This window comes from Maylandia zebra, linkage group LG6 (genome assembly GCF_041146795.1).
Source record: "Maylandia zebra isolate NMK-2024a linkage group LG6, Mzebra_GT3a, whole genome shotgun sequence".
In the NCBI taxonomy this organism is placed as follows: Eukaryota; Metazoa; Chordata; class Actinopteri; order Cichliformes; family Cichlidae; genus Maylandia; species Maylandia zebra.
This window is the reverse complement of record NC_135172.1, coordinates 244,832-270,767: the sequence shown is the minus strand read 5'-3', so window position 1 is coordinate 270,767 and position 25,936 is coordinate 244,832. Positions and strand designations below refer to the sequence as shown.

At 40.8% G+C, this 25,936-nt stretch overlaps 2 protein-coding genes across 4 annotated transcripts in view; both read right to left on the bottom strand.

Moving 5' to 3' along the window:
* Nucleotides 1-1,650: 1,650 nt before the first annotated feature.
* Nucleotides 1,651-12,224, bottom strand: LOC106676865 (uncharacterized). 2 transcript variants are annotated; one of them, XM_076884488.1, is made up of 11 exons: nt 11,238-12,224; nt 7,039-7,125; nt 6,558-6,698; nt 6,280-6,419; nt 6,027-6,163; nt 5,828-5,921; nt 5,585-5,684; nt 5,208-5,467; nt 4,928-5,114; nt 4,628-4,755; nt 1,651-4,541 (listed from the first exon to the last, which is right to left on the bottom strand). In XM_076884488.1, the coding sequence occupies exons 1-9, from the start codon at nt 11,578-11,580 to the stop codon at nt 5,031-5,033; spliced, it is 1,386 nt and encodes a 461-aa protein (XP_076740603.1). In that variant the 5' UTR covers nt 11,581-12,224; the 3' UTR covers nt 1,651-4,541; nt 4,628-4,755; nt 4,928-5,030. The 2 variants fall into 2 exon arrangements, with proteins under 2 accessions (XP_076740603.1, XP_024657555.2); XM_024801787.2 differs by lacking the exon at nt 11,238-12,224 and having other exon boundaries at nt 7,039-11,205.
* A 3,910-nt stretch (nt 12,225-16,134) lies between these two features.
* The window catches only part of p2rx3b (purinergic receptor P2X, ligand-gated ion channel, 3b), a 37,863-nt gene continuing 28,061 nt past the window's right edge, over nt 16,135-25,936 (bottom strand). For both annotated transcript variants that reach the window (XM_024800041.2, XM_076884487.1), the window contains one exon: nt 16,135-16,579. In XM_024800041.2, the coding sequence (XP_024655809.1) occupies nt 16,466-16,579 (114 nt within the window). In that variant the 3' untranslated portion in view covers nt 16,135-16,465. The remainder of the gene's footprint in view (nt 16,580-25,936) is intronic.

Genomic DNA, 25,936 nt, shown 5'->3' with positions numbered 1-25,936 from the left:
CCCGCCCCCCACGGGGGAGCCATTGCAGGGGGGGCGCGGTATGAAAAGGGAAAAAACAAAAACAATGCTTGGACACTGCTAGCACGGGGCTCCCACACAAAACGCAAAGGAGGAGATGAAGCATTCTAAGCCACAGACTAGAAAATATGGTGAAGCAAATCTGCCCTTTGGCTTCACCTGCACAAGTGCTGGGTGTAGGAGTGTTTAGCTGATTTTAGAGTTTAGAAATGTGTTAACATAGAATGTAGAACTATTGTAGAGACACTGCCCTCAATATAATAAAGGCCTCACTGTGTCATGAACTTAGGAGTAGATTGTAGGAGACCCCTCCCCCACTTGAACTGTGAAAGTAAAACAGAGAAGAGTTAATGCTGAGTGGAAATTTCCCAGAGAATGTTTGGGTGGGGGTCTCAACATTTGTAACTGGATAACTGTGGTCTGGAAGGGAGATGGGTTTTATGACCTCTAGGGAGTCACCTACACCCACAGTGTTTTAACTGTCACGCACACACATCCACACGCACACTCACTCATGTGCACTCACACATACACACAGGTATGCGTACACAGTCACACACGAGCACTCACATAGACACGTGGGAAAGCGCACATGTAGGCATTCATGTGCTCGTGCACATAGATACAGACACAGAGTTTGCAGCACACCGTGGGGGGTTTTATGATGGGGACGCCTCTATAAAGCTGGCTGTAACGAACAAAGGGGTGAAGATTTGGAGAGGGACACCGGCCTCGTCTTCCCTTCTAGAAGATGCATGCTTAAATGAGGATAAATGAAGAAGAGTAAAGATAAATGAAGATGAGTAAAGATGAATAAAGGTTTTGTGAAAATGACTACTGAGTCCGGTGCCATCTCTGGATGCTCGAGGAATAAAAAGAACCGGGGTAAAACTGATTTCGCAACATGAGGTAGGTCTCCCTGCAGATTTTCCCTTCGTCGGGAGCAGCGCTGGGCTCTCCAAATCACAGACAAACAGGATCCTACAGCTGTTTATGTTTTTGAACACATTTTGCACAGAGAGGCATTTTTTTGAAAAATGTATTGATAGCAATGTTGAATATTATTACACAGGAAAAAACAACTAGATGCACAGTAAAATTCGGAGTGTTAAAATAACACTTAAAGAGTTAAATTTAACACTGGTCCCGAGTCTATTTGGTCCCATTCGGAATTGGTGTTAAATCAACTCTTTCTATAGTGTTAAAATTTTAGAGTAAAATTAACTCTAAATAGAGTAAAAATTTAACACTGAGTAACACCGCAGAGTGTTAAATGAACCTAACACTACTAGTAGTGTCATATTATTTACTCTAACATAGTGATAAATTAACTCTATTTGAGTAAAATTCCACTGATTTTTAACACTGAATTGAGTTATTTCAAGTTAACACTGGGGGTTCAAATAACTCTGATGAGAGTTGATGTTACTCTATACTGTGTTATTCGTACACTTTTTCTTGTGAAAAATTAGCTCTCATAGAGTAAAATTTTAAATTAATTTTACACCAAGTAGTGTTACTAAAACTCTTCCTCTTCCAGCATGAAAACCTGGTTTCTAATAATGCTTTAAAATATAAAACAAGTAAGCAAAAACCACAACTAGATAATACGTTTAACAGCTTTATTTTGATGTCAGGCTCAAAATATTAAAACATCTCATGTGGTGTACATAAAACACTACACACACAAAAACAGTCATAAAACACTTTAAAACAATGAATTTAGTTCGGCATAAAATGACAATATGGAACCACATACAGGGAGGAATCAGAAGTGCCATACTTCATTTGAAGATCAAATGGTTTGAAGTAACACAGCTCTTTTATGTTCAACACCTTCAGCACCATATTGGGGTGCATTCTGACCTTAAATGCATGATAATGGTCATCAAAACACAGGGTTTCCATCAGTTTTCCACAGAGCAATGCAATGTCATCTTTCACAACAATACTTTTGATCTTATAAAACACTGGAATCTCAGACACTACCTCTGTACAGATGATAAAGTCAGGGCGGTACTCTGTACCATGATGTTTTATCCACTTAGCTGAAAAAACACTGGTAGACAACGCAGCTCCAAATTTTAAAGCAATTTCTGGACCTTCTTTCAGCTCTCCAAGTGTCACCATCTTTCCTGGTCCTAAAGCTAATCTTTCGAGGCTAAAAGACTCCCAATACATGGCCATACAACTTTGGTGTTTCTTGGCCAATGTCATTGTAATGTTTTTAAAGCTTTTTAATTGCTTCTTAAAGAAGTTATGTTTGGCTTCGTAACGCATGCACCACATGTGCAGAATTGGGCCAATATTTCGTATACTGCGAGGGTAATGTATCATGAAGTGATGCTTTGGTAGGAGACTGAGTGTAGGAAATAACTGCTTAAAGAGCTGATGATGATCAATAATTAAATGTTTGAGGTAGATGGTCATACCTTCTGACAGCACTGGTGAAAACACAATATTGACAATTTGTAGAAGCAGAAGTAGAAGATGCCAGTAGCTATCACCCACCTGTACCAAATCGCCAAACATCAAAGGTACATTACGCAATAAGCACCAAGATTGAATTGCATTTAGTCCTAAATCATTACTGCCATCAAACAACTTTACCCTTGGTGGGCGATTTCGCTGCTGATTGAAGCCATAGTAAAAGGCATGTATTCTACCAGCAAGTTGTTCAGCACTTAGGAAGTTCTCCTGAATGTACTGCAGCACAAGTTTCACCTCTAACTGAGCCACTCCCTCCAAAATGTCATGCATGATATCTACAGAAAAATTGTTGGCTGTGTTGAAATATTTAAGTGAATTCAAGAGACAAGTGCGTTTCACACCACATACATGAGGTAGCGTAGGATCTCTTTGTACACTTTCACAGTGCTGCTTATGCATATCAAGAGTTCTTAGTGCAACACCAGAATCATCTTCACAGAACACACTTTGAAAACAATCCTTCTCAAGCAGACAAAAACGACAACAATATCGAGCTGCAAATGACTCCACAAACCCAAACAGACTATGCAAGCCAAGATTGTCCCCAGTGACCTGGATTACAGTGCCATGAACCAAGTGTTTAAACATGGGAAGTTTCAGTCCCTCTGTCTCAAGAACTTTCAGATCATTGACAAGTGGCTCAAGGATTGAATTAAAGCCATAACGCTTTGAGTCTTGTGCATGAAAAAGAGCACACAAATGAATATTGACCAACAACGAATTAAAGATTGGAGGAAAATTCCTTAGTGTAAAGTATATTGCACCTAATTTATGTACACCCTTTTTAGAGCCCAGGGGATTTGCAGTTTCAAAGTCATCATAAAACAGTTGAATTTGTAAGGCATCTTTTTCTGCAGAAAATAGGGGACATCTTTTAACATAGGCAGCATCGATTAAGTCTGCATACACACCTTCTCTGGACATATTCCTCGACTTGAACATGTCGACAACATGGTGGTTTTGAAAGATAGTTTTCAGTGTTTCCAAAATAGGAACATATGCAAACCTATCGGTTACAATGACTTGATCAAAAGTCCCTGTGATCTTGTTTCTTCTACTGTCAAATCTTGTGCCAAGCACCATTTCAACAGGTTCAACAGTTGCCCATTTTTGTTTAAAGTGCCTATTTCGTTTAGCTTCTGAATTTAACAGTGTGAATGGGTTTTCAAAGTTTTTGAATGACTGCTCTAATTTCTTTTTACTTGAAGTGTCCTGTGAAGGTAAGCTCTGTAAAGCTGCATCTTTAGCCTGAGTATGAATCTCAAAAAACACTTCCTTCATTGAGGAGACAAAACTATTCACAGTAGATTGGCTTAATCCAGCTGCCCTGAGCTGTGCAACAGTAGAGGCACACATATCCAAAGTGCTCTTATTTGAACTTTTCAACATTTCAGATGTTGTGGGTGTTTCTTCTACATTAGTTGACACCACCTGCCCTGTAGTGCTAACTTCTTTAACTGCCACATCAGGCTGTAAATTAACATCAGTGTCAGCCTGTTGGTCGAAATAGTTAAGGTGTTTGGTATTTAAATGTTTTCTAAAACCTGAAAAAGTGCTAAACACACAGCCACAGTCACGCTGGGCACATTTAAGGCGAAGGTTTCTTCCAGGTAAGTAACCATGGACTAACCGTAAATGCCTAACAAGCATGTTTGAACCAGTAAACTCAGCTTGACAGACAAAACACTTCATGATGGAGAATTAACCTTCAAGCCCTAACGAAGCAACCTTGTCCTTATTTCAGCAACTCTGGGACTTTCTTTGATTTTGCCAACATCTATATTGTACACAGTGGTTTGGATGAACGTGTACATGTTGTGAAGCATGGTGTTGTAAGATGTGCCAAACACAAAATGTGCTTTAAACAGTTCATCAAAAGCACCAAGTGAAGAGGTAGACTTGCATGGTATGGCATTCTTGTCAAGAATAATGAAGAACTGGTGGATGTCATGCTTTTTCACCCCAACAGCCAGGAGGTAGGGTTGAGTGCTGGTAGTGATGGCATCAAGGTGCTCTTGGATATTTGTTCCAGTCTGAAAAGACAAATACAGACAGGCAATAAGAATCAAGTGTTTCTTAAACTGGTAATTCATACCATAAAAATAGAAAAGAAACAAACCTTCTTGAAGACCACAAGATGCCTTTCTGCTTGAGAAGCTGACACCTTTCCTGGTCTCTTCCGACCCTGACCAGATGGTGGAATCAAATGTAATAGCAATAGAATCGCTGAGAGGTCACTGTCCCAGCCTGAAAAAATATATTTGTTTTTAATAAAGTTGAATCATCCTCATCAATAACAAATTTCAATGCATCTGCATTGACAAAATGTTTGAGTAGACCCAAAATACAAAAGGACAGCTGTTCTGTGACAAACATTATATATCCTGTGAATGTTCTAATTAAAGAAATAACAGCTCACCAATGTCAGCATTAACTTCAGTGGCATCCTCAGGAGAGTCAGCTGCCAGCAAGAGTTCTTCCAGGTCACTGGTAGAAGGAAGCTTTCTGCCTTGTTGGATAATCTATCTTTTGAATGTTGTTGGCCACCTCTCCAGCAACCTGCCTGATACATCCTCACCAAACATCAGTACAAAATCCTGTTCGATCTGTAACAGGGATAGAGAACAGAGAATTATATCTGCTATCTGCAAAAAAAAATAAAATGTGTTTACATTGTCAACGTAATGAAAAATATTCACCAAGCCTTTGATATCTTTGAAACGTGGAAACACAGACAGTATGTTGCTTGACAGCAGGGGGTCAAGGACCATGTTGTGTCGATAAACAAATGTCAACTTCATCTTCTTCTTGACTGTGTCTTCATCAGCTGAATGTTTCATCAGAGAGATTGCTTCCTTGCACTCATCCTCACTCAGCACGTTCTCTGTAACAAACTGCAACTCTCGTCTGACAGTTGGTCCACCACACTGGTCTTCACCCGATGATCCATCTCCTGGTGCTAGACAATATGAAATACAACTTTATCAAAACTAATAATAACATTTGATAACCATTATTAATACAGAACCACAATTTGGAACTGTATTATACGTTTCCACTGAATTATAAGTGTTACCTCCAGATGTTAATCGCCTCTCTTTAGCAGTGCATCTCTGTATGGTTTTAATCCTCCAGGCCAAGTACCCAGTGCCACTCTCGCCATCATAATAATGTTCCTTGGAGAGTGACATATACAGACATTTTGTTTATTAATTTATCAGTAAGTTATGTGACCATGAACAGTTGATAAGGACATACATTTTGGCAGGATTTAAAATTTTGATTTTAGTTGTATCAGTTATTGCTGTTAGCTACTTACATAGCCATTTTTTGAGTACGGGTCACTGAGGTAAGGGAAAAAGGTTACAATTCCTCTGGCATACATTTCTTTTACCTGCCGTGGTGGTGATGTACTGCAAGATCAAAAGGAAAAGAACTAGTCAGCTTCGCTGGAATTAATAGAGATTTAAAATAATTTGAAAATGATAGTAAAAATCACAGGGCCAGAAATAAATTACCCATTTTTTTCTGTCATGTCAGCTACCAGTATGTTGACCATTTTTCTTCTGGTTTCATCCACCAGGGACTTGGTCCGATTGTACTCATTTATTATACGTTCTCCACCAGGTTTGCTTGTGAGAATGGATTCCACCAACTGGAAAACACAATAAAAACATTCTACATGTTGATATAACCACTACAGTTCAGAACACTTAAACTACAAACAAAAAAGACACTATTAGAAGAATGTGGAAATCTGTTAACTCTTACTTGCTTAGCTTCTGCATCCAGCTTCTGACGTTTCCTCAAAGGGCTGTCTGAAAGGATGACCGTATCCTGTGAATCTGATGAATGTGGCGATGATAACTGGAACCGCTCAGGAGACACTTCTGCAACAGATGTTTCCAGACCTTAAAAATAGGAGCAAAACAAATTAGTTTACATGGTCCCTCCATAGACTCATTTTATACACTCTTTGATTAAACAATGTAATAATGACACAAAAAAAAAAAAAGACATCCAATGAAACACAAATCACTCAAACAAACCTGTTTCATATTTGATGGTTAGTACCCCGGTTGAGGGATCTGTTACTATATCCTCAAAAACATCCTCATCCAACTCAGTCCCTGAACTATCAAAAACTTTCACTCCTTCTGTTACGGCTGGCGCACCAAACTTTGCAAATGCTGGAAACAAGCACACAAGTTTGTGTAAACAAAAAGACATGACATTTAATGTTTTGTAGCTTAAAATAAAGATCATTTCAAGATACTCTTTCAAAAATGAGTCAGATAAACAAAGGCTAAATTATTAAGCGCCACTAACATGCTTGATAAGTGGTAGATTAAAAGGAGTGACACTCACATTATGCAGTTTTCCCCCCCACTAAATATACATTCATAACTAAGATGCTTCCAAAACACAGATCATTTTCAATTAATCATAAAATGCAGTTTGAAGAGACTAAATAACAAAAAGAACTTAAAGCCTCTTGTACACCTTTTTAATACAATGTTGGTTTCTTACCGGCAATCAAAAACTCCTTAAGGCTTGGCTCAGATACTCTAACAAATTTCTGCACACCTCCGAGTTTTGCTTTAAGCAGCATGCTTCCTGTAGACAGTAATTTCTTATAGTCAGTGCTCTTCATTGAACTACAGTAAACAGAAAATGTGAATATTAAAACAGTCCCATAAACAGCCTTGCAATGTGATTTCTTACACTGTATGTTACTTTTATGTCAGTGTAACAAGGTGTCAAGATATAATCCTCAATACAAAACTAAAATAATAACTACTACTTTTTACCATTTGTCTGACCTAACTTAGCACTAGGGAGTCAGTATTTTGTTCATCTTTAGTTTAACATACTGAACAGTCTGGTAACCAAAATGGAAAGCAGCAGGGTAACTTTTGTCAATACCATCAACTCACAATAAATACAAACGCTGTCATCTTAAATTCAAACTACTAAAAAAATGCATTAAAAACTGAATCCTGGACATTTTGGATATTTTATCAAGCTTATAACACCTGCTGGTTGTAATCCTGTAACTGTAAAATCGCTGAAGACAGCCGAGTTAAAATAAGACAATAACCTTACTAAAAACGACCTCTATATCTGGTACCTAGGTATCAAAAAAAGAAAAAAAGAAAGATGTAACATTTAGTGTACAATTTTAATTAGTTAATGCTTGAGTTAGGTGATTTAAAATTTAACGATAACTAGCGAATTGCCCGCGCACTGAGGTTAGCCAAAATGCTAGTTAGCTAGCTAATGTTAATATGTAGATCCCAACACATGGAGGGTTTCATTTAATGGAATTTCGAACATGCTAGAACACAACACAATCACCACTACACACTGAAATAAATTTTGATAACAAGCCTTACAGTCCAACACTGATATCAGTCAACTTTTTTAGCTAATTAACAACCTTACATTAGCATACAGATAGTGTCACATTTGCTTCTGGTACAAAATGAAATATATAATAAACATGGACAAAAGGAATGTAACCTTATTTTAACGTGCTACCTGTGCTTAAAATGTCGAATTGTTGGTTTAATAAGTAAATATGCCACACAAGAAATCAAGAAAGATTTAATGTTTTTGAAACAGAGACAATATGAAAGTGGCATTAAATCTACCAAAATATTGGCGTGGAAATTGAAAAAAAAGATAGCGGAAAATACAATTTATAAAATTAGGGACCCAAGTACAAAAGTGATACAAAATAAATTAAATGAAATACAGGAAGCCTTTGAAAGATTTTATAAAACCCTATACTCTGAAGCCCCGGGCGGGACTGAAGCTCAGATGGATAGCTTTCTGAACTCTCTAGACTTACCCACTCTAGATGAAGAACAAAATCAAGCAATGACAATGAATATAACTGAGGAAGAATTAAAAGCTGCAATTAATAGGCTTAAATTAAGTAAATCACCAGGACCAGATGGTTACACGGCAGAGTGGTATAAAGAATTTAAAAAGGAACTGATACCTGTCTTACTGCCTACATTGAATTGGGTTTTGAAAAAGGCACAAATGCCCCCCAGTTGGAAGGAGGCAATTATTTCAGTTATACCAAAAGAAGGCAAAGATAAAATGGAATGTGGATCTTTCAGGCCAATCTCTGTTCTTAACGTGGACTATAAACTTTTCACATCTATCATGGCCAAACGGCTAGAAGAGTTCCTACCAACACTGATATGTAATGATCAAACAGGTTTCATACATCAACGCCAAACACAGGACAATATACGAAAGACACTACACATTATGGACCATATACAAAAACACAAAATCAAAGCAATTGTGATGAGTGTAGACGCTGAAAAAGCCTTTGACTCTGTCAATTGGAAGTTCCTCTACAGGGTACTATATAAATTTGGCTTTCATGATATGATTATTAAAACGATACAAGCATTATATGATAATCCTACAGCCAGGATCAAAATTAATGGATGCCTATCCAACAGTTTTACCCTAAAAAGGGGCACTAGACAGGGCTGTGCATGGTCACCGTTACTTTTTGCACTATACTTGGAACCACTAGCTCAATCCATCAGGCAAAATAAGGACATTAAGGGAATTTTTATCAAAGGGACACAATATAAACTGGCTTGCTACGCGGATGACATTTTGATTTACCTTGGACACCCAACATATTCTTTACCCAAGCTGATGCAGTCATTTGAACAATACGGCCAATTATCAGGCTATAAAATTAATATAGGTAAAACCCAGCTACTCTCATATAACTACAGCCCACCAGAAGAAATAAAATGTAGCTACTCTCTGGTATGGCAAACGGAGTGTTTTAAATATTTAGGCATAAATTTACCGAAAGACCTTACAAAACTATTCGAACAGAACTACCTACCCTTATACAAAAAAATAAAGGAAGATATAGTAAGATGGAATTTAATTCCTTTCTTTAGTTTTAATTCAAGAATTGATTCTATTAAAATGAATGTATTGCCAAGATTTTTGTATCTATTTCAAACCCTACCAATAGAGATTAACCAAAGTCAATTTAATGAGTGGGATAAAATGTTATCTAGATATATATGGCAAGGTAAAAGACCAAGGGTTCGCCTTAAAACACTACAGCTGGCTAAGCAAAAGGGAGGATGGGGCCTCCCTGACCTCAGATATTATTATTTTGCAGCGCAGATGAGAGCAATAATATGCTGGTGTAACCAATCATACACTGCCCAATGGAAAACCATTGAGGAACAAATGCTGTCTATACCTATTCAGGCAACTCTAGCTGACAATAACTTACAAACCTATATAAAAAATACTGATAACATGTGGGTGAAAAGGACCCTTAAAACATGGAGAACTATTATAAAGGAATATAAACTCGAGACCAATATTACAGTTCTTAAATGGTGTGCTTACGACTCAGAGTTCAAACCTAATGAACTGGATTCTAGATTCAAGGACTGGACAGGTAAGGGCATAACAGCCCTGTGCAGTATAATGAAGGATGGAAAATTGTTCAGCTTTGACATGCTTAGAAAAACATTTTCATTAGAAAAAGAAGACTTCTATCGATATCTGCAGTTAAGGCACTATGCCGACACGAAGATGAGAAACGTAACAATGATAAACACACGCTTGATGGAACTGTTTATAAAAAGCTATAACTCAGAAACTATTGATAGAATTGTATCATGTCTCTATAAGGGTCTAATGGATTTGAAACCACATTCGACTTCATATATTAGAACAAAATGGGAGAAGGAAGGAGGGATAAAAATATTAGAGGAAGAATGGACGGCAATATGGAGATATCAGTGGATGTGTACCAGCTCACAAAAGTGGAGGGAATTTGGCTGGAAGTGCCTAATTAGATACTTTATAACACCTTCTCAGAAGTCTCATTATGATGATAACCCCCTGCTTGTTGGAGGAACTGTGGAAATCAAAGTGCAAATCATTACCATATTTTCTGGGACTGCTCAATCTTGAGGGATTATTGGAGAGAAATACATAATGCCTTACAGGATATCTTTAAACATGAAATACCTCTCGAGAGTAAGACTATGTTCTTTGGATATATACCTCAGGAATGGCCTAAATATGATAAACATTTAATAAATATTTTATTGGTGGCCTGTAAAAAGAATATCACCAGAAAATGGTTATCCCCAGAGAGCCCAAACATAAGTACATGGATGGAAATCACAATGGAAATTTATAACATGGAAAAGATAACAGCTTCTGTTAACCACAAGCTGGAGAAATTTACATCATATTGGGAAAACTGGGTTAAATATATCACGCCTCATAGGCCAGATTTTACTATTACAAACCAATAATTATGATGTATGTATATATATTTATAGGATCACCCCATACCAACACATCCGTGTTTTTTTTTTTGTTTTGTTTTTTTTGTTTTGTTTTTTTTGTTTTTTGTTTCTTTTTTTTGTTTTGTTTTGTTTTGTTTTTTTTCTCTTTTCTTAGGTTTGTTAGTTTTGTTTTTTGTTTTTTGATTTTCGGATTATGTGATGGTTTCAATTACTTCTATCGTTGTAAGTATTCTTCCCTTATGACTTGGATGTAAATTAAAATACTATTTCAGTATTTAAGGCAGATAACCTAAGTATGAAGAATGCTTACATGATGTACATACTGTGAATGCCTGCTTTTGAAACCTTAATAAAAATATGAATTAAAAAAAAAAAAAAAAGTAAATATGAACAACTTACCCTGCAACTGATGTGAAGAAAATGGCGTCGTGAAAAATCCTCTTGGTTTGAAAACCAGTCTGTGGTGGGAGGAGCTTTCTAGAGTAACGTTGACACTGTCTCTTTTAACTCCAGGAATCATCACCCACACTGGGGGGCGTTTTGCTCCAGCTGTTGTTATAATGACTCTATTAGAGTAAATACACTTTAACACTGCTGATTTAACACTGGGAAATTTACTGTGTGTAAAACAATCACACTGTGACGCCTCTGCCTTTGTAAATGGAGGGACAGTAACTGTGTGTAAACCTGCAGATAGAGACAAAATACTGTTGATCTGAATATCTGCCATTCTGCAATTCATCTCATGTAAACAATAACGTGGCCACAGCGTGACGTGAAAAAAGGCACATACCTTTGACGCTGCGTGACGAACTCTGTATTCCTCGTCCACACGTAAACGCAAAAAAGGAGTTTAAAAAATCTCAGTTTTCAGTGATTTGAAACGCCGTTTACGTGGACGAAACAGCTGCGTTTTCAAAATCACCCGTGTAGGTGCGGACGCAGCGTAAAAGAGTTAGTAGTTTATTTTCTTACTACCTGTAATTTATTGCAGATTACCTGTATTTGCTTAATTGTTCACTAAATGTTTGAGGTCGTTCTCTGTCATGATGGGAAAATATTCCTCTTCTTCTGCCCTTTTTCGGTGTGGTGTGCCCCAGGAGTCGGTATTGGGTCCTGTGTTGCTTTCTCTGTATATGCTGCCCTTGGGCTCCATTTTTGAAAAACATAATGTCTCTTTTCACTGCTATGCTGATGATATTCAAATCTACCTCCACCTGACTGGGGATGTTTCATCTTCACTACATCTTCTGTTTGATTGTCTGAGCGATGTCAAAGACTGGTTATCACGTAACTTTCTTACTTTAAATGAAAAGAAGACAGAAATTATTGTTTTTGATAGAAATATGCCTCTGGGACAACTGACTGGCACATTCGGGCCTGTTGCTAACCGCCTCACTGATACTGCCAGGAATCTTAGAGTTTTCATGGATAGCTCCTTCAAACTAGATAAACAGGTCTCTACTGTGGTAAAAACCAGCTTTCACCAACTACGCCTAATTTCTAAGGCTAAACCTTACATACCACACAAAGATCTGGAGAAACTCATTCATGCTTTCATCACTTCAAGACTGGATTATTGTAATTCTCTCTACTTGGGTCTACAATCTTCTCTTCTTCAGCGTTTGCAACTGGTCCAAAATGCCGCAGCACGTCTCTTGACCGGCACTAGAAAGTACGATTCTATCACCCCTGTTCTGGCAAATTTACACTGGCTTCCTATTAAATACCGAATTGATTTTAAAATTTTATTGTTTACTTATAAAATTCTTAACAATATGGCACCTGACTACCTAGCTGATCTCCTCTGTCTGTATAGCCCTCAGAGAGCGCTAAGATCATCGGGCCAGCTGCTCTTAGTGCAACCTAGGTCTCGGCTGAAGACCAGAGGAGACCGTGCTTTGCCTTTGCTGCACCCAGGTTATGGAATACTCTTCCTCTTCATATTCGCGCATCAGATTCCATTCAGTCTTTTAAATCACGTCTAAAAACGTATTTGTTTAACTTGGCATTCAAGGTGAATTAGTGTAATTTACATCTAGCTTTGCATTTAGATTATGTAATTATTTTATATTTTATTTATATCTGTAATTTATATTTTATATTTTGATTTTTATCTGTATCATGATTTTACTGGAAAGCACTTTGGTGTACTTCGGTCTTTAAAAATGTGCTATATAAATAAATTTTGATTGATTGATTGATTGAAATAAACCGCAATGAGGCAAAATATGAGACACGGACTTCAAAGTAAAACAGGAAACATAACACAAAGACGCAGACCTGACAAGGGGACACAGCAGCCAGGGGAGAGAGAGTAACTATGGAACACAGACAGAAACCAGAAGACAGAGCTCTAATAAAGAAACCAAATGAAAACTCAAAACTGCGTTGATGACCCAGGCACCCTAACAGTCAGCAGCATTCATTTTGACAGAAAACTTTGATGTAGTTTTACTCAATTAATTAAGGCATCTAAATTCTTTGAGTCTATTTTTAGTTGACTGAATAAAATATAGTAGAGCTACAGTGAATCTGAAGTTGATTCAGTTGACTAAAGCATAAAGTACGTAGTGTTTTGAACCAGTGAGAGTTGCTCCTCACGGTTTATAAAGTATCTTATCTGCTTTTTCATCAAATGTGGAATGTGCACATTTGATACTATATACTTCCAGGTATTCACATTTTGTCACCTTTTCATGAGAAACAGGGAGCACGGGAGCATCTCTACCAAACTAACCTTACTGCATAGGGAGATAACTTCTGCTTGGATCACTTCCAAACTCATCCCCTCTTTCTACACATCTTAATTAGTTTTAATTGGATCTCATCACTCCAGAACATTTACATCTCATTTTTATTACTCGATGAAAGTGTCAATAAGTTTCATCATAGTTTTTGTCATCGTGTTATCACAGTTGTGTTTTCGTCAGAAAAAAAAGGTTGACAAAAACTATTATGAAAATTATTAGTCAACGAAATTAACAATGCACCAACAAAAAGACAGGAGGCAGAACTAGAGATGACAGAGTTAAAAATGCTAAGGTCTTCATTGGGAGTGACGAGGTTGGTTAGGATTAGACATGAATACATCAGAGGGAAAGCTCAGGTTGAACATTTTGGAGACAAAGTTAAAGGGAAAAGGTTCGGACATCTGCAGGGGAGTGGTGGTAGATATATTTTGCAAAGGATGTTGAATATGGAGCTGCCACGCAGGAGTTAAGAAGGTAGATTGCAGGAAAGATTCACAGAGGGTTGATGTTACAGGAAAGAATGGTAGAGATAGGGCAAGATGGAGGCAGGTGACCCACTGTGGCACAAAGAAGAACAAGAAGATGAAGAAAGGATACCAAGCTTTCCATCACTATGGTTGAAAAACCATATCAGGTCGTATCTGCTGTCATCTAACCAAACCACAATCAGTCTATATTACACACCGTAAATGATAGTGATGTGCGATACCACTGATTTCCTTTCCGATCCGATACCAAGTAATATTCAGGGTGGTATCGACGATACTGATCCGATACCGATGGGGCGATTGTGGCTCAAGAGTTGGAAGTTCACCTTGTAATCGGAAGGTTGGCGGTTCTAGCCCCGGCTTGGACAGTCTCGGTCATTGTGTCCTTGGGCAAGACACTTCACCTGTTGCCTACTGTGGTCAGAGGGCCCGGTGGCGCCAGTGTCCGGCAGCCTTGCCTCTGTCAGTGCGCCCCAGGGTGGCTGTGGCTACAATGTAGCTGCCATCACCAGTTTGTGAATGGGTGGATATGTAAAGCGCTTTGGGGTCCTTAGGGACTAGTAAAGTGCTATATAGGCCATTTACCAATACTTTGTACAAAAACTTATTTTATTAATTGTATCTCAAATTATAGCGTCATAATGATTACAGGACATCAGATTACTTGTTCTTATCACTTAATAATGCAGAGTTCATCATATAGAAATAAAAACCTGAAGTTGTGCATATTTGAACACGTTGCCTGCCTGCAGCACTAAAGAACTCCATGAGAGACGTCTGTCTCGCCCTAGCAGCACCTGTCCCTGTCCTCTTCAGTTCGTCTCAACATACGCTCGTCATATTCTGTGATATGATTTACTCTGAGGTGTTTGACAAGGTTAGTGATGTTGCCACAACCATACATGCCAACCCTCCCGATTTTTCCGGGAGAATCCCGAATTTCAGTGCCCCTCCCAAAAATCTCCCAGAGCCACCATTCTCCTGAATTTCTCCAATTTTCCACCCGGACAACAAAATTGAAAAACCATATCGCAGAATTCATAGCGCGGCCCAGCCAATTCCAGTTTCCAACAATGGAGGCAGCGACTTAGTTTTAATATTACTCTTATTTCTCTTTCTGGGTCGCAAAAAAACTTTTAACATATTTTCAGAATGTAGCTGTGTAAACTTCAAATATCTGAGCCGACCGACACATCGTCTTCAAACCCCCGCGGTCTTTCGCTACTCGGGTTAAACATGATATATAAGTCACTTTGATAACTTAAAAATGTTATTGTTTGGCTTTTTCAGTGTTTTATTTGTTCATGATTAAATTGGTTTGGCTGAGATTAAAGTTATTAGATTAGATTAAATTACATGTAACTTTATTAATCCCTCGGGAGGGTTCCTCCGGGTTTTCACACAGCTGAATAAAACTAAATAAACAAAGTGTGAGACAGTCGAGAGTTTACGTCAGCGCCCGGTTATATTTTAGAGAGCAAGAAGCAGACGGCAGAGTTTCACTCCACCGAGGGAGCTCGTGAGGTACTACCTGGCTTTCTTTAGACCGCGAAGGCCGGGTCCTCAGGTGGAAGCAGCCTCTGAATTTGGACACCCCCGCTGTTTCCGGGCCGGCCAATAATAACGGTGACATTTAACGTATTTTATCCGATAAATAAACACTGTAATAAACAGCCCTTTTGAATGTCTCCCTGATTCTGAGGTCTCAAGGTTGGTAAGTTTGTGGAGGTAAAATACGTCCACACAATTACGCTCAGCCATTGTTGTGAGTGCGCACACCAGGGGCTGCGAGACATTTATACAGCCGTATTTCGCACATGACTATGAAAGGCGGAAGAGGAAGTAGTTCCTTTGAATGTAGGCAATTAGAATGTTATAGTTTCTTTCCACTGTGTTCTTGTTAATGATAAACTACAAATTTACCCTAAATTACTAAAATTTTGATATTTTAATGTGAGAATCGATTCAAGAACATAAATGATTGGTATCGGAGGAATCGATATTTCAGGATCGATCCGCACATCACTAGTAAATGAATGAGAGTGGAAATCACAATAGAAATACTAAACAAGAACCAGTTCATCACAGTTATCTTGTTTCTAACTTTATTGTTAAAACGGTAACTTCAGTCAGTTCTCATTTCTTTTCAAAAGCCAGACCACATCAGAAATCCTGAGCTCCTGTCGCATGCCAAATGATAGTCATGCAAAGATAGTCATGCTTTTGTTTTCATTTTATGTCTTTGTCCTTGTTTGTATCCAACTTGAATCAGTGCAAAGCAGCAATAATTCAGCATTCTACGTATTATCTCTAACAACATAAAGACATGGTTTCACCTTGGTACTGCTGGATAATAAAACATGAAATAAACACGTATGCTGTCCATTTAGCTGTAAGGTTCAATAGAAAATGCCCCTGAGTCATTGGACTTTGTCATGGTTTGTCTGAGAGACAGTTGGGAACGATACAGTCCATTGCCTTCGGATGGGTTGTCGGACACCTACAGAAAGAGAGAAAAAGAGTTTGTATCATTATAGATCCAGACCCCTGATCTTCAGTTCGAGTGAGACAAAACAAATTGTATTATGACTGCTGGAGGTTCTGGAGAACCCAGCCAGCTTCATGTTTCGTCTGCTGGAGGTTCGGGAGAACCCAGCCAGCTTCATGTCTCGTCTGCTGGAGGTTCGGGAGAACCCAGCCAGTTTCATGTTTCGTCTGCTGGAGGTTCAGGAGAACCCAGCCAGCTTCATGTTTCGTCAGCTGGGGGTTCAGGAGAACCGCACCAGCCTCATGCCACGTCAGCTGGAGGGCCCGAGGAGCCCGTCCAGCTTCACGCCTCGTCAGCTGGCGGGCTCGAGGAGCCCGTCTGGCCACCTTCTGTTTCACCACCTGTGGCTGCAGCGCCACCACCTGCGGCTCCCGTGCCGCCACCTGCTACCGCTTGCTGCTTCTGCGCCTCAGCCTGAGGACGACGCCTCGCCTGGTTCTGCCACACCTCAGTCTGAGAACTCATACAAACTCATTTCACCCACTATAGACTGTGTGTTGCTGCAACTTACACAGCCTCCTGCCACGTCAGCTGGGGGGCCCGAGGAGCCCGTCCAGCTACCACCTGTGGCTGCCTCACTGTCACCTGGTTCTGCCTCTGCTACGCCTGGTCCACCCTCTGCCTCTGCTACGCCTGGTCCAGCCTCTGCCTCTGCTTCGCCTGGTCCAGCTCCAGCCTGTGCTTCGCCTGGTCCAGCTCCAGCCTGTGCTTCGCCTGGTCCGGCTCCAGCCTGTGCTTCTTCTTTGCCTGGTCCGGCTCCAGCCTGTGCTTCTGCTTCGCCTGGTCCAGCTCCAGCCTGTGCTTCGCCTGGTCCAGCTTCGGCTTCGGCTTCTGCTTCGCCTGGTCCAGCTTCGGCTTCGGCTTCTGCTTCGCCTGGTCCAGCTTCAGCCTGTGCTTCGCCTGGTCCAGCTTCGGCTTCGGCTTCTGCTTCGCCTGGTCCAGCTTCAGCCTGTGCTTCGCCTGGTCCAGCCTCAGCTTCTGCTACGCCTGGTCCAGCTTCAGCCTGTGCTTCTGCTTCGCCTGATCCAGCTTCAGCCTGTGCTTCGCCTGGTCCAGCTTCGGCTTCTGCTTCGCCTGGTCCAGCTTCGGCTTCTGCTTCGCCTGGTCCAGCTTCAGCCTGTGCTTCGCCTGGTCCAGCCTCAGCTTCTGCTACGCCTGGTCCAGCTTCTGCCTCTGCTCCTGCTTCGCCTGGTCCAGCTTCTGCCTCTGCTTCGCCTGGTCCAGCTTCTGCCTCTGCTTCGCCTGGTCCAGTTTCTGCCTCTGCTTCACCTGGTCCAGCCTCAGCTTCTGCTACGCCTGGTCCAGCTTCTGCCTCTGCTCCTGCTTCGCCTGGTCCAGCTTCTGCCTCTGCTTCGCCTGGTCCAGTTTCTGCCTCTGCTTCGCCATCGTCAGGTCCAGCATCAGCCTCTGTTCCTGCTTCGCCTCTGCCTGGTCCAGCTTCGGCCTGTGCTTCGCCTGGTCCAGCTTCGACCTTAGCTCCTGCTTCGCCCTCGCTGGGTCCGGCTTCGGCCTTGGCTTCTGCTTCGCCCTCGCCTGGTCCGGCTTCGGCTTCTGCTTCGCCTGGTCCAGCATCGGCCTCTGTTTCTGTGTCGGCCTCGCCTGGTCCCGCGGCTGTGCTGCCGCTGCCCAAGCCACGTTTTGCCCCTCGGAATCGCCGGCCGCTTTCCGGGCCGTCAGCTGGACTTCGTTGCCATCGGGGTCAGCCGCCTGAACTGATGAACTGTGACCTGCTGTGCTCTCGACCTCCGGGTCGGCCCCCTGAACCTTTGACCTCTGACCTGCTGTGCTCTCGACCTCCGAGTCGGCCCCCTGAGCTCATGGATTTTGGACTGCTGGACCGTTGGCCTCCTGGTCGGCCGCCTGAACTTTTGAACTTTCTTTTGTTTTGCTGTCAACCTCCGGGGCGGCCACCTGAACTGCTTCGCCATTCACTCCTGTTCTGCCGGGTTCATGGTCGCCCTCCTGGAGCTGGGTCTCGGCCTCTTGTGCCCTTGTTGTGTTTGCTCTGTGTTTTCGCTTTGTGTTTTGTGGTTTTGTTTCCAGCCCTCCGTCCTGGTCCCCCTCCGCCCGCCCTGGGTGGGTTGTTGTGGTTTTGTTTTTGTGTTTGTTTTCTGGTTGTTTTCGGGCGTCTGGAATCCGCCCTTGAGGGGGGGGCTCTGTCACAGGCTGGGTCTCTGACCCAGCACTCTGAGTTCATGTTTGTATTTGTCTCATTTTGTTATGTGATTAGTTTTGTGTCATTTCCTATCTGTCTTTAGTTTGGGCAGTTATTGTTTATTGTTCCTCTGGTTTTCTATGTTTTGGGTTCTTGTATCATTCATCACGCATTAGGTTTGTTAAGTTTGTATTGTCATGTCTAGTTTTAGTGTTTCCTGTTTTATTCTGACAGTGTCATGTGTTCTTTGTTCATTGTATTTAGCTTTCCTCTCCTGGTCCTGTCATTAGGTTTATGTCAGTCAGCTGTTCCCCCATGTGTCTCCACTTCCCCTGATCACCTCATGTATGTATTTAAGCCCTTTGTTTTCTGCATGCCATTGTCGGGTCGTCTGTTTATCTCACCAGAGTTACAGTTATAGTCTTAGTCTTAGCCTGTTATTTTCCACCACAGTTATAGTTATAGTTTTTGGTCTTAGTACCTCTTAGTGTTTTGTTTCTTAGTGTTTTGACAGTTTGCTTTGGTTTCCTGGTTTTTCCTTGCCGTTATCATTAAAGGATCACTTTTCCGTTAAAACCTTACTACTCCTCGTCGTCATCTGCTTTTGGGTCCTGTTTCCACACACATCGGTGCACCCCGCCGTGACAAAAACACATTTCTAGCGTTAACTAAACTTCCAAAACAGCTACCTAGATCATTTAAATTACACAACTGAAAGCATATGTGTATTGTTTGTGTATTTATACACAAACACTCATATATATTCAAATGGTTTTTTAAAAAGTGTTCATTTACCTGTTACTACCACACACCAAATCTGGTCGTTGGTACTTGCTGGCTTGTGTAGCCACTAGGATCCTGGAGCATTTCTGCTGTGTTTTGGAATTTGTACATGATTTGTCTCTAGGGGCCACTGTAAATATACTTTTATTTATTCACTCCACATAAAATGTCATAAATAAATTATAAAATACAATAAAACAACTATTTACATTTCAACTTTTAACTATTTAAATTTTCAGCTTTTTCCTTTTAAACAAATTTAAAGCGTAACAAAACAAAACAAAAAGAAGATGCACATTCTCAGTCATATAGGCCTAGGGTGTTTCCTGCTTGGAATTGCATACATAGGCTTCAATGCATGAATAAACTTTCTGAATCCTTTATCATCTGCAACTGAAAATAGTTGTGGATGATTACTATACCTTTCTAATGTGACGTTGTTGTCCCTGGCTCTCTTTCTCTCTCTGTGCTACTGCGACAACCCGTTCTCACTCCCAAAGCGTAACATTTTACGCTAGGTGACAAATCATCACCATATTACGTTTTCGGCTACCCACCACGTTCCTAAATGACGACCTCGGAAAAAAGAGGAAATATGCGAACCGTCTGGACTGAATCTACACATGTTTGCTCTTTTTCTTCAAATAGCTTAGAAACACGCTATTTAACATCATTAAAGTCCTGGTTAAGGTCAGGAATAAGGTTATGGTCAGGGCTAGGGATAAGGTTAGGTTTAGGGCTGGGTTATTACCGCGGGAGCGTCATTGCACTGGATTCCAGCCATGACCCGCCGCGTACCATAAGAACGCCGAAGGTCTCCTTTCGCGTTCCTCAGGAACGCCGCGGGACGTGACAAAACGTCGACATGTTACGCTTCGGGAGTGAGAACGCTTTGACTGCGAGTGTAACTACCGCCCCTCTCCCCTCTTCCCAGCGTAAAGCACAAGGCTCGCATGCGGAGTGAAGCCGAAAAAAGTGCGAGAGAGAGGATGGGAGAAAGAAAAAAAAAATCACGGCTCCCAATTAGGAGCCGGCTCGCATCGTTCACTTCAAAGAGCCGGCTCTAAGAGTTTGTTCGTTTGGGACCAACACATCACTAGTGTCGTGGTAAATAATAGACAAAAATACACCTTTATTTAGGTGAGGCAGCAAGTCCAGCTGGCTGAAGAAACCAGGTTTTAAAGGTAGTCCTAAACAGGGGCCGCACAGCAAAACACTTAGACACAAAATATAAAAAGGAAAACTATGGGCTTAAATACACACACATGAGATAAGCAGGGAAAGAGAACACAGCTGCACACAGGACCGGGCTATCACAATAAGAAACTTGTCATGATCCTGGGTCCTTTTGACCCAGCGTTTTGTGTTTTCTCTTCGTGATTGTGGTTCTGTTAATTCTCTGGTTAGTGTTTACTCTGTTCTTCCCGTGTGTTCCTGTATCTAGTCCGCGTTTCTTAGTTTGTGTCTTTTCTTGTGTAAGTTCCTGTTTTATTGTGAAGGTCTGTGTCTTATGTGAGTGTTTTCAGTTTGCCTCCCTAGTCTCGTCATGTTAATCACTCCCAGCTGTGTTCCCACCTGTATGTAATCTCCCTGTGTTCTCTGAGTGTATTTAAGTTGTGTCTTCTGTCATAGTAATTGCTGGTTCGTCTGTGTTATTTCCCTTCCACCCTTCTGTGTTGATTCTCTGGTCATTCTCCCTGCAAGTCACGTTCGTATTCCGGTTAGTGTTTTATTTAGTTTTCCCAGTTTAGAGTTTTCACCGTTCTGTTCCTCGCCACCCTGTCTGTTGTACCTTTTGGTTGCAAATAAACTCACCCTCCACTTCAGCAGCCTGCAGTTTGGATCCATTATTATTCACACGTTTTTGTTGCATTTACAGTAAGGTTGTGTGAGATTATAATATTATCTTACGCCATGTTATGCCCCTGATTAAGGATTGTGAAGCTATTATGTAGTTTTAGTTTGCATTCTCCTGAATTAGAAGAAGGTGATAACTATTACATGTGTTAAACTTATTTGTATTACATTAGACTGCTGATTTATTGTGAATGAATGATATTGTTTATGATGCATTATACAGGGAATGCAGAATTATTAGGCAAATGAGTATTTTGTCCACATCATCCTCTTCATGCATGTTGTCCTACTCCAAGCTGTATAGGCTCGAAAGCCTACTACCAATTAAGCATATTAGGTGATGTGCATCTCTGTAATGAGAAGGGGTGTGGTCTAATGACATCAACACCCTATATCAGGTGTGCATAATTATTAGGCAACGTCCTTTCCTTTGGCAAAATGGGTCAAAAGAAGGACTTGACAGGCTCAGAAAAGTCAAAAATAGTGAGATATCTTGCAGAGGGATGCAGCAGTCTCAAAATTGCAAAGCTTCTGAAGCATGATCATCGAACAATCAAGCGTTTCATTCAAAATAGCCAACAGAGTCGCAAGAAGCGTGTGGAAAAACCAAGGCGCAAAATAACTGCCCATGAACTGAGAAAAGTCAAGCGTGCAGCTGCCAAGATGCCACTTGCCACCAGTTTGGCCATATTTCAGAGCTGCAACATCACTGGAGTGCCCAAAAGCACAAGGTGTGCAATACTCAGAGACATGGCCAAGGTAAGAAAGGCTGAAAGACGACCACCACTGAACAAGACACACAAGCTGAAACGTCAAGACTGGGCCAAGAAATATCTCAAGACTGATTTTTCTAAGGTTTTATGGACTAATGAAATGAGAGTGAGTCTTGATGGGCCAGATGGATGGGCCCGTGGCTGGATTGGTAAAGGGCAGAGAGCTCCAGTCCCACTCAGACGCCAGCAAGGTGGAGGTGGAGTACTGGTTTGGGCTGGTATCATCAAAGATGAGCTTGTGGGGCCTTTTCGGGTTGAGGATGGAGTCAAGCTCAACTCCCAGTCCTACTGCCAGTTTCTGGAAGACACCTTCTTCAAGCAGTGGTACAGGAAGAAGTCTGCATCCTTCAAGAAAAACATGATTTTCATGCAGGACAATGCTCCATCACACGCGTCCAAGTACTCCACTATGGGCAGAAATCTGTGCCATCAGAAACTGAATTTGAATAAGTTCAATTTGAATTTGAATTGCTCAGATTGAATCTGAATTGTAACTTGAATAAATGCTTTTGAAAACTGAATTTGAATTAGTCTAATTTGAAATTGAATTTATGGTTTGAAAATGATCATCACTAAATTGAAATTGAATTTTATATTTTGAAAATGAATTGATTTGCTTTGAAACTGCATTTTATCCTTTAAAAATTCAGCTCTCGAATAATTTCAGTTTCACTTCTCACCATTCAGTTTCAGTTCTACAATTCAGTTTTTTGGAACTTACATCCGGTTCCGGTTCAAGCGCAGATTAATAGAACTACGTTTTACTAGCGGACCGAAAGTGTTACTGACGGGAATCTACAGCGTCTTGAGCTGAATTAAGACTTCAGAAGTCATTCGTCATGTCGAATGACCAGCGGATGAACTCTTAGGTTGGTAATAAATGTATTACATGTATAAGAACAAGCGTCATGTTAACAAATGATAGCCATACAGTAACTGTTATGCTTATTGTAGCTGTTAGCTAAAAACGGTAATTTAGCGTAGTTTGCCCTGAATTCAGCTTTGACAAACAAATATGATCGACTGTTTCTAGTAGAATTCCAAAGTTGTCATCTTGGACCCTCTCAGAGTACCCCCTCTGTATGCTTGCAGAGACCCCTACAGTAGGGAAACATGCAAAACGGTGTCCAAACCTTTGCATTTTAGCTTTATTTATGTCTTACACAGCATCCCAACTCTTTAGCTAACTTCATAACTTTAGCTAAAGTGAATAGTTAGTCTAATTCATTAGTGCAGCATTACTGGATCACCTCTGTTTGAAGTGATATAATGTGATATACAACTATCACTGTGTTTAACTACCATAATAATTTTTAGGGTACTGAGTGCATGCTTAATTAGATTTTTTTTTTTTTTTTTAAAACACACTGCTCCATTACTATGTTTGACAGGCTGAAGTTGTCGGGTCACCTCCTAAATCGACCATCTTTTACAGGTGTTTTGTGCCAGAAATGGAGTGTCCACTGAAGACTGAAGATACTGAATCTCTACGCCTTGCCATTGATCCCTCTTGTGCCTTCATCTAGACAAGAGACAAACTTAACCACTCTCATATGCTCTGAACCTACATCACCTTCCCTGACAGTCGTAGCTTGGCTCATCTGAGGGTGAAATTATAATTCCCGTCAGTACTTTCGGTCCGCAAGTAAAACGTAGTTCTATTAATCTGCGCTTGAACCGGAACCGGATGTAAGTTCCAAAAAACTGAATTTTGGAACTGAAACTGAATGGTGAGAAGTGAAACTGAAATTATTCGAGAGCTGAATTTTTAAAGGATAAAATGCAGTTTCAAAGCAAATCAATTCATTTTCAAAATATAAAATTCAATTTCAATTTAGTGATGATCATTTTCAAACCATAAATTCAATTTCAAATTAGACTAATTCAAATTCAGTTTTCAAAAGCATTTATTCAAGTTACAATTCAGATTCAAGGTTCAAGGTTCAAGGTTCTTTATTATTTGTCACATGCATAGTTATACAAGTATAACACACAGTGAAATGTAGCCTGACACGCTCCTCGACATGTGCAAAAATTGGGGGGGGGTGTAGAGGAGGAACATTATATATATATACACATATAGTATATACACTGGGTGAATGTGCAGTAGTAGCAGCAAGCAGGTGAATTCTGTACATTAATATGAATAGATATCTGACTATTTTACAGGATAGACAATATAAACATATTTAAAATTAAAGGAATTGAAATGTACATTGTGCCTTGGTTTAGAGTGTCTGGAAGAGTCCTGACTCAGTCAATTATAGATGATGTGAGCGGGCGGGTGTGTGTGTTTAGAGCACGGATGGCTTGGGGATAGAAGCTCCTCTTGAGTCTCTCTGTCCTTGCCCGGAAGATGCGGAACCTTCTACCAGATTGCAGAAGTTGGAACAGTTTGTTGCCAGGATGGGACGGGTCCTTCAGTATCTGCGCTGCTCTAGTCCGGCATCTCCTGGTGTAGGTGTCCTGAAGCGGGGGGAGAGCAATCCTGCAGCAGCGTTCTGCTGTACGGATCACTCTCTGGAGAGCTTTTTGGTCCTTCACACAGCTGTTCCCAAACCACGATGTCATGTTCTGTGTGAGGATGCTCTCCACAGCGCCTGTATAGAAAATCTTTGGAGAGACCCTGAACTTCCTCAGTTGTCGTAGGTGATACAGGCGCTGCCTAGCCTTTTTGGTCTGGACCTGAATGTGGGCAGCCCATGTCAGGTCTGAGGAGATGTGGACACCAAGATACTTGAAGGACTGCACCCTCTCCACTGGAGCTCCATTGATGATAATGGGCTTGTAGTCTCTGTGCTGACCCCTTCTGAAGTCCACCACCAGCTCCTTGGTCTTGCTGACGTTCAGCTGGAGGTGGTTGTCCTGGCACCACGATGCCAGATTCTTCACTTCATCCATGTAGGCCGCCTCATCGTTGTTGGAGATGGCACCCAACACCACTGTGTCGTCAGCAATTCAAATTCAAATTTAACTTATTCAAATTCAGTTTCTGATGGCACAGATTTCTGCCCATACTCCACAGCGTGGCTGGCAAGAAAGGGTATAAAAGAAGAAAAACTAATGACATGGCCTCCTTGTTCACCTGATCTGAACCCCATTGAGAACCTGTGGTCCATCATCAAATGTGAGATTTACAAGGAGGGAAAACAGTACACCTCTCTGAACAGTGTCTGGGAGGCTGTGGTTGCTGCTGCACGCAATGTTGATGGTGAACAGATCAAAACACTGACAGAATCCATGGATGGCAGGCTTTTGAGTGTCCTTGCAAAGAAAGGTGGCTATATTGGTCGCTGATTTGTTTTGTTTTTGAATGTCAGAAATGTATATTTGTGAATGTGGAGATGTTATATTGGTGTCACTGGTAAAAATAAATGATTGAAATGGGTATATATTTGTTTTTTGTTAAGTTGCCTAATAATTATGCACAGTAATAGTCACCTGCACACACAGATATCCCCCTAAAATAGCTAAAACTAAAAACAAACTAAAAACTACTTCCAGAAACATTCAGCTTTGATATTAATGAGTTTTTTGGGTTCATTGAGAACATGGTTGTTGTTCAATAATAACATTATTCCTCACAAATACAACTTGCCTAATAATTCTGCACTCCCTGTTATAGTTATAAGAAATACTGTTTTCAGAGAGTCAGGACTTTGCTTTTTCTGATAGTAGAGGAGACAGAGCACATTCCACGGGAGCTTCACTCCCACCGTTGTTAAAGGCAGACAAAATAGG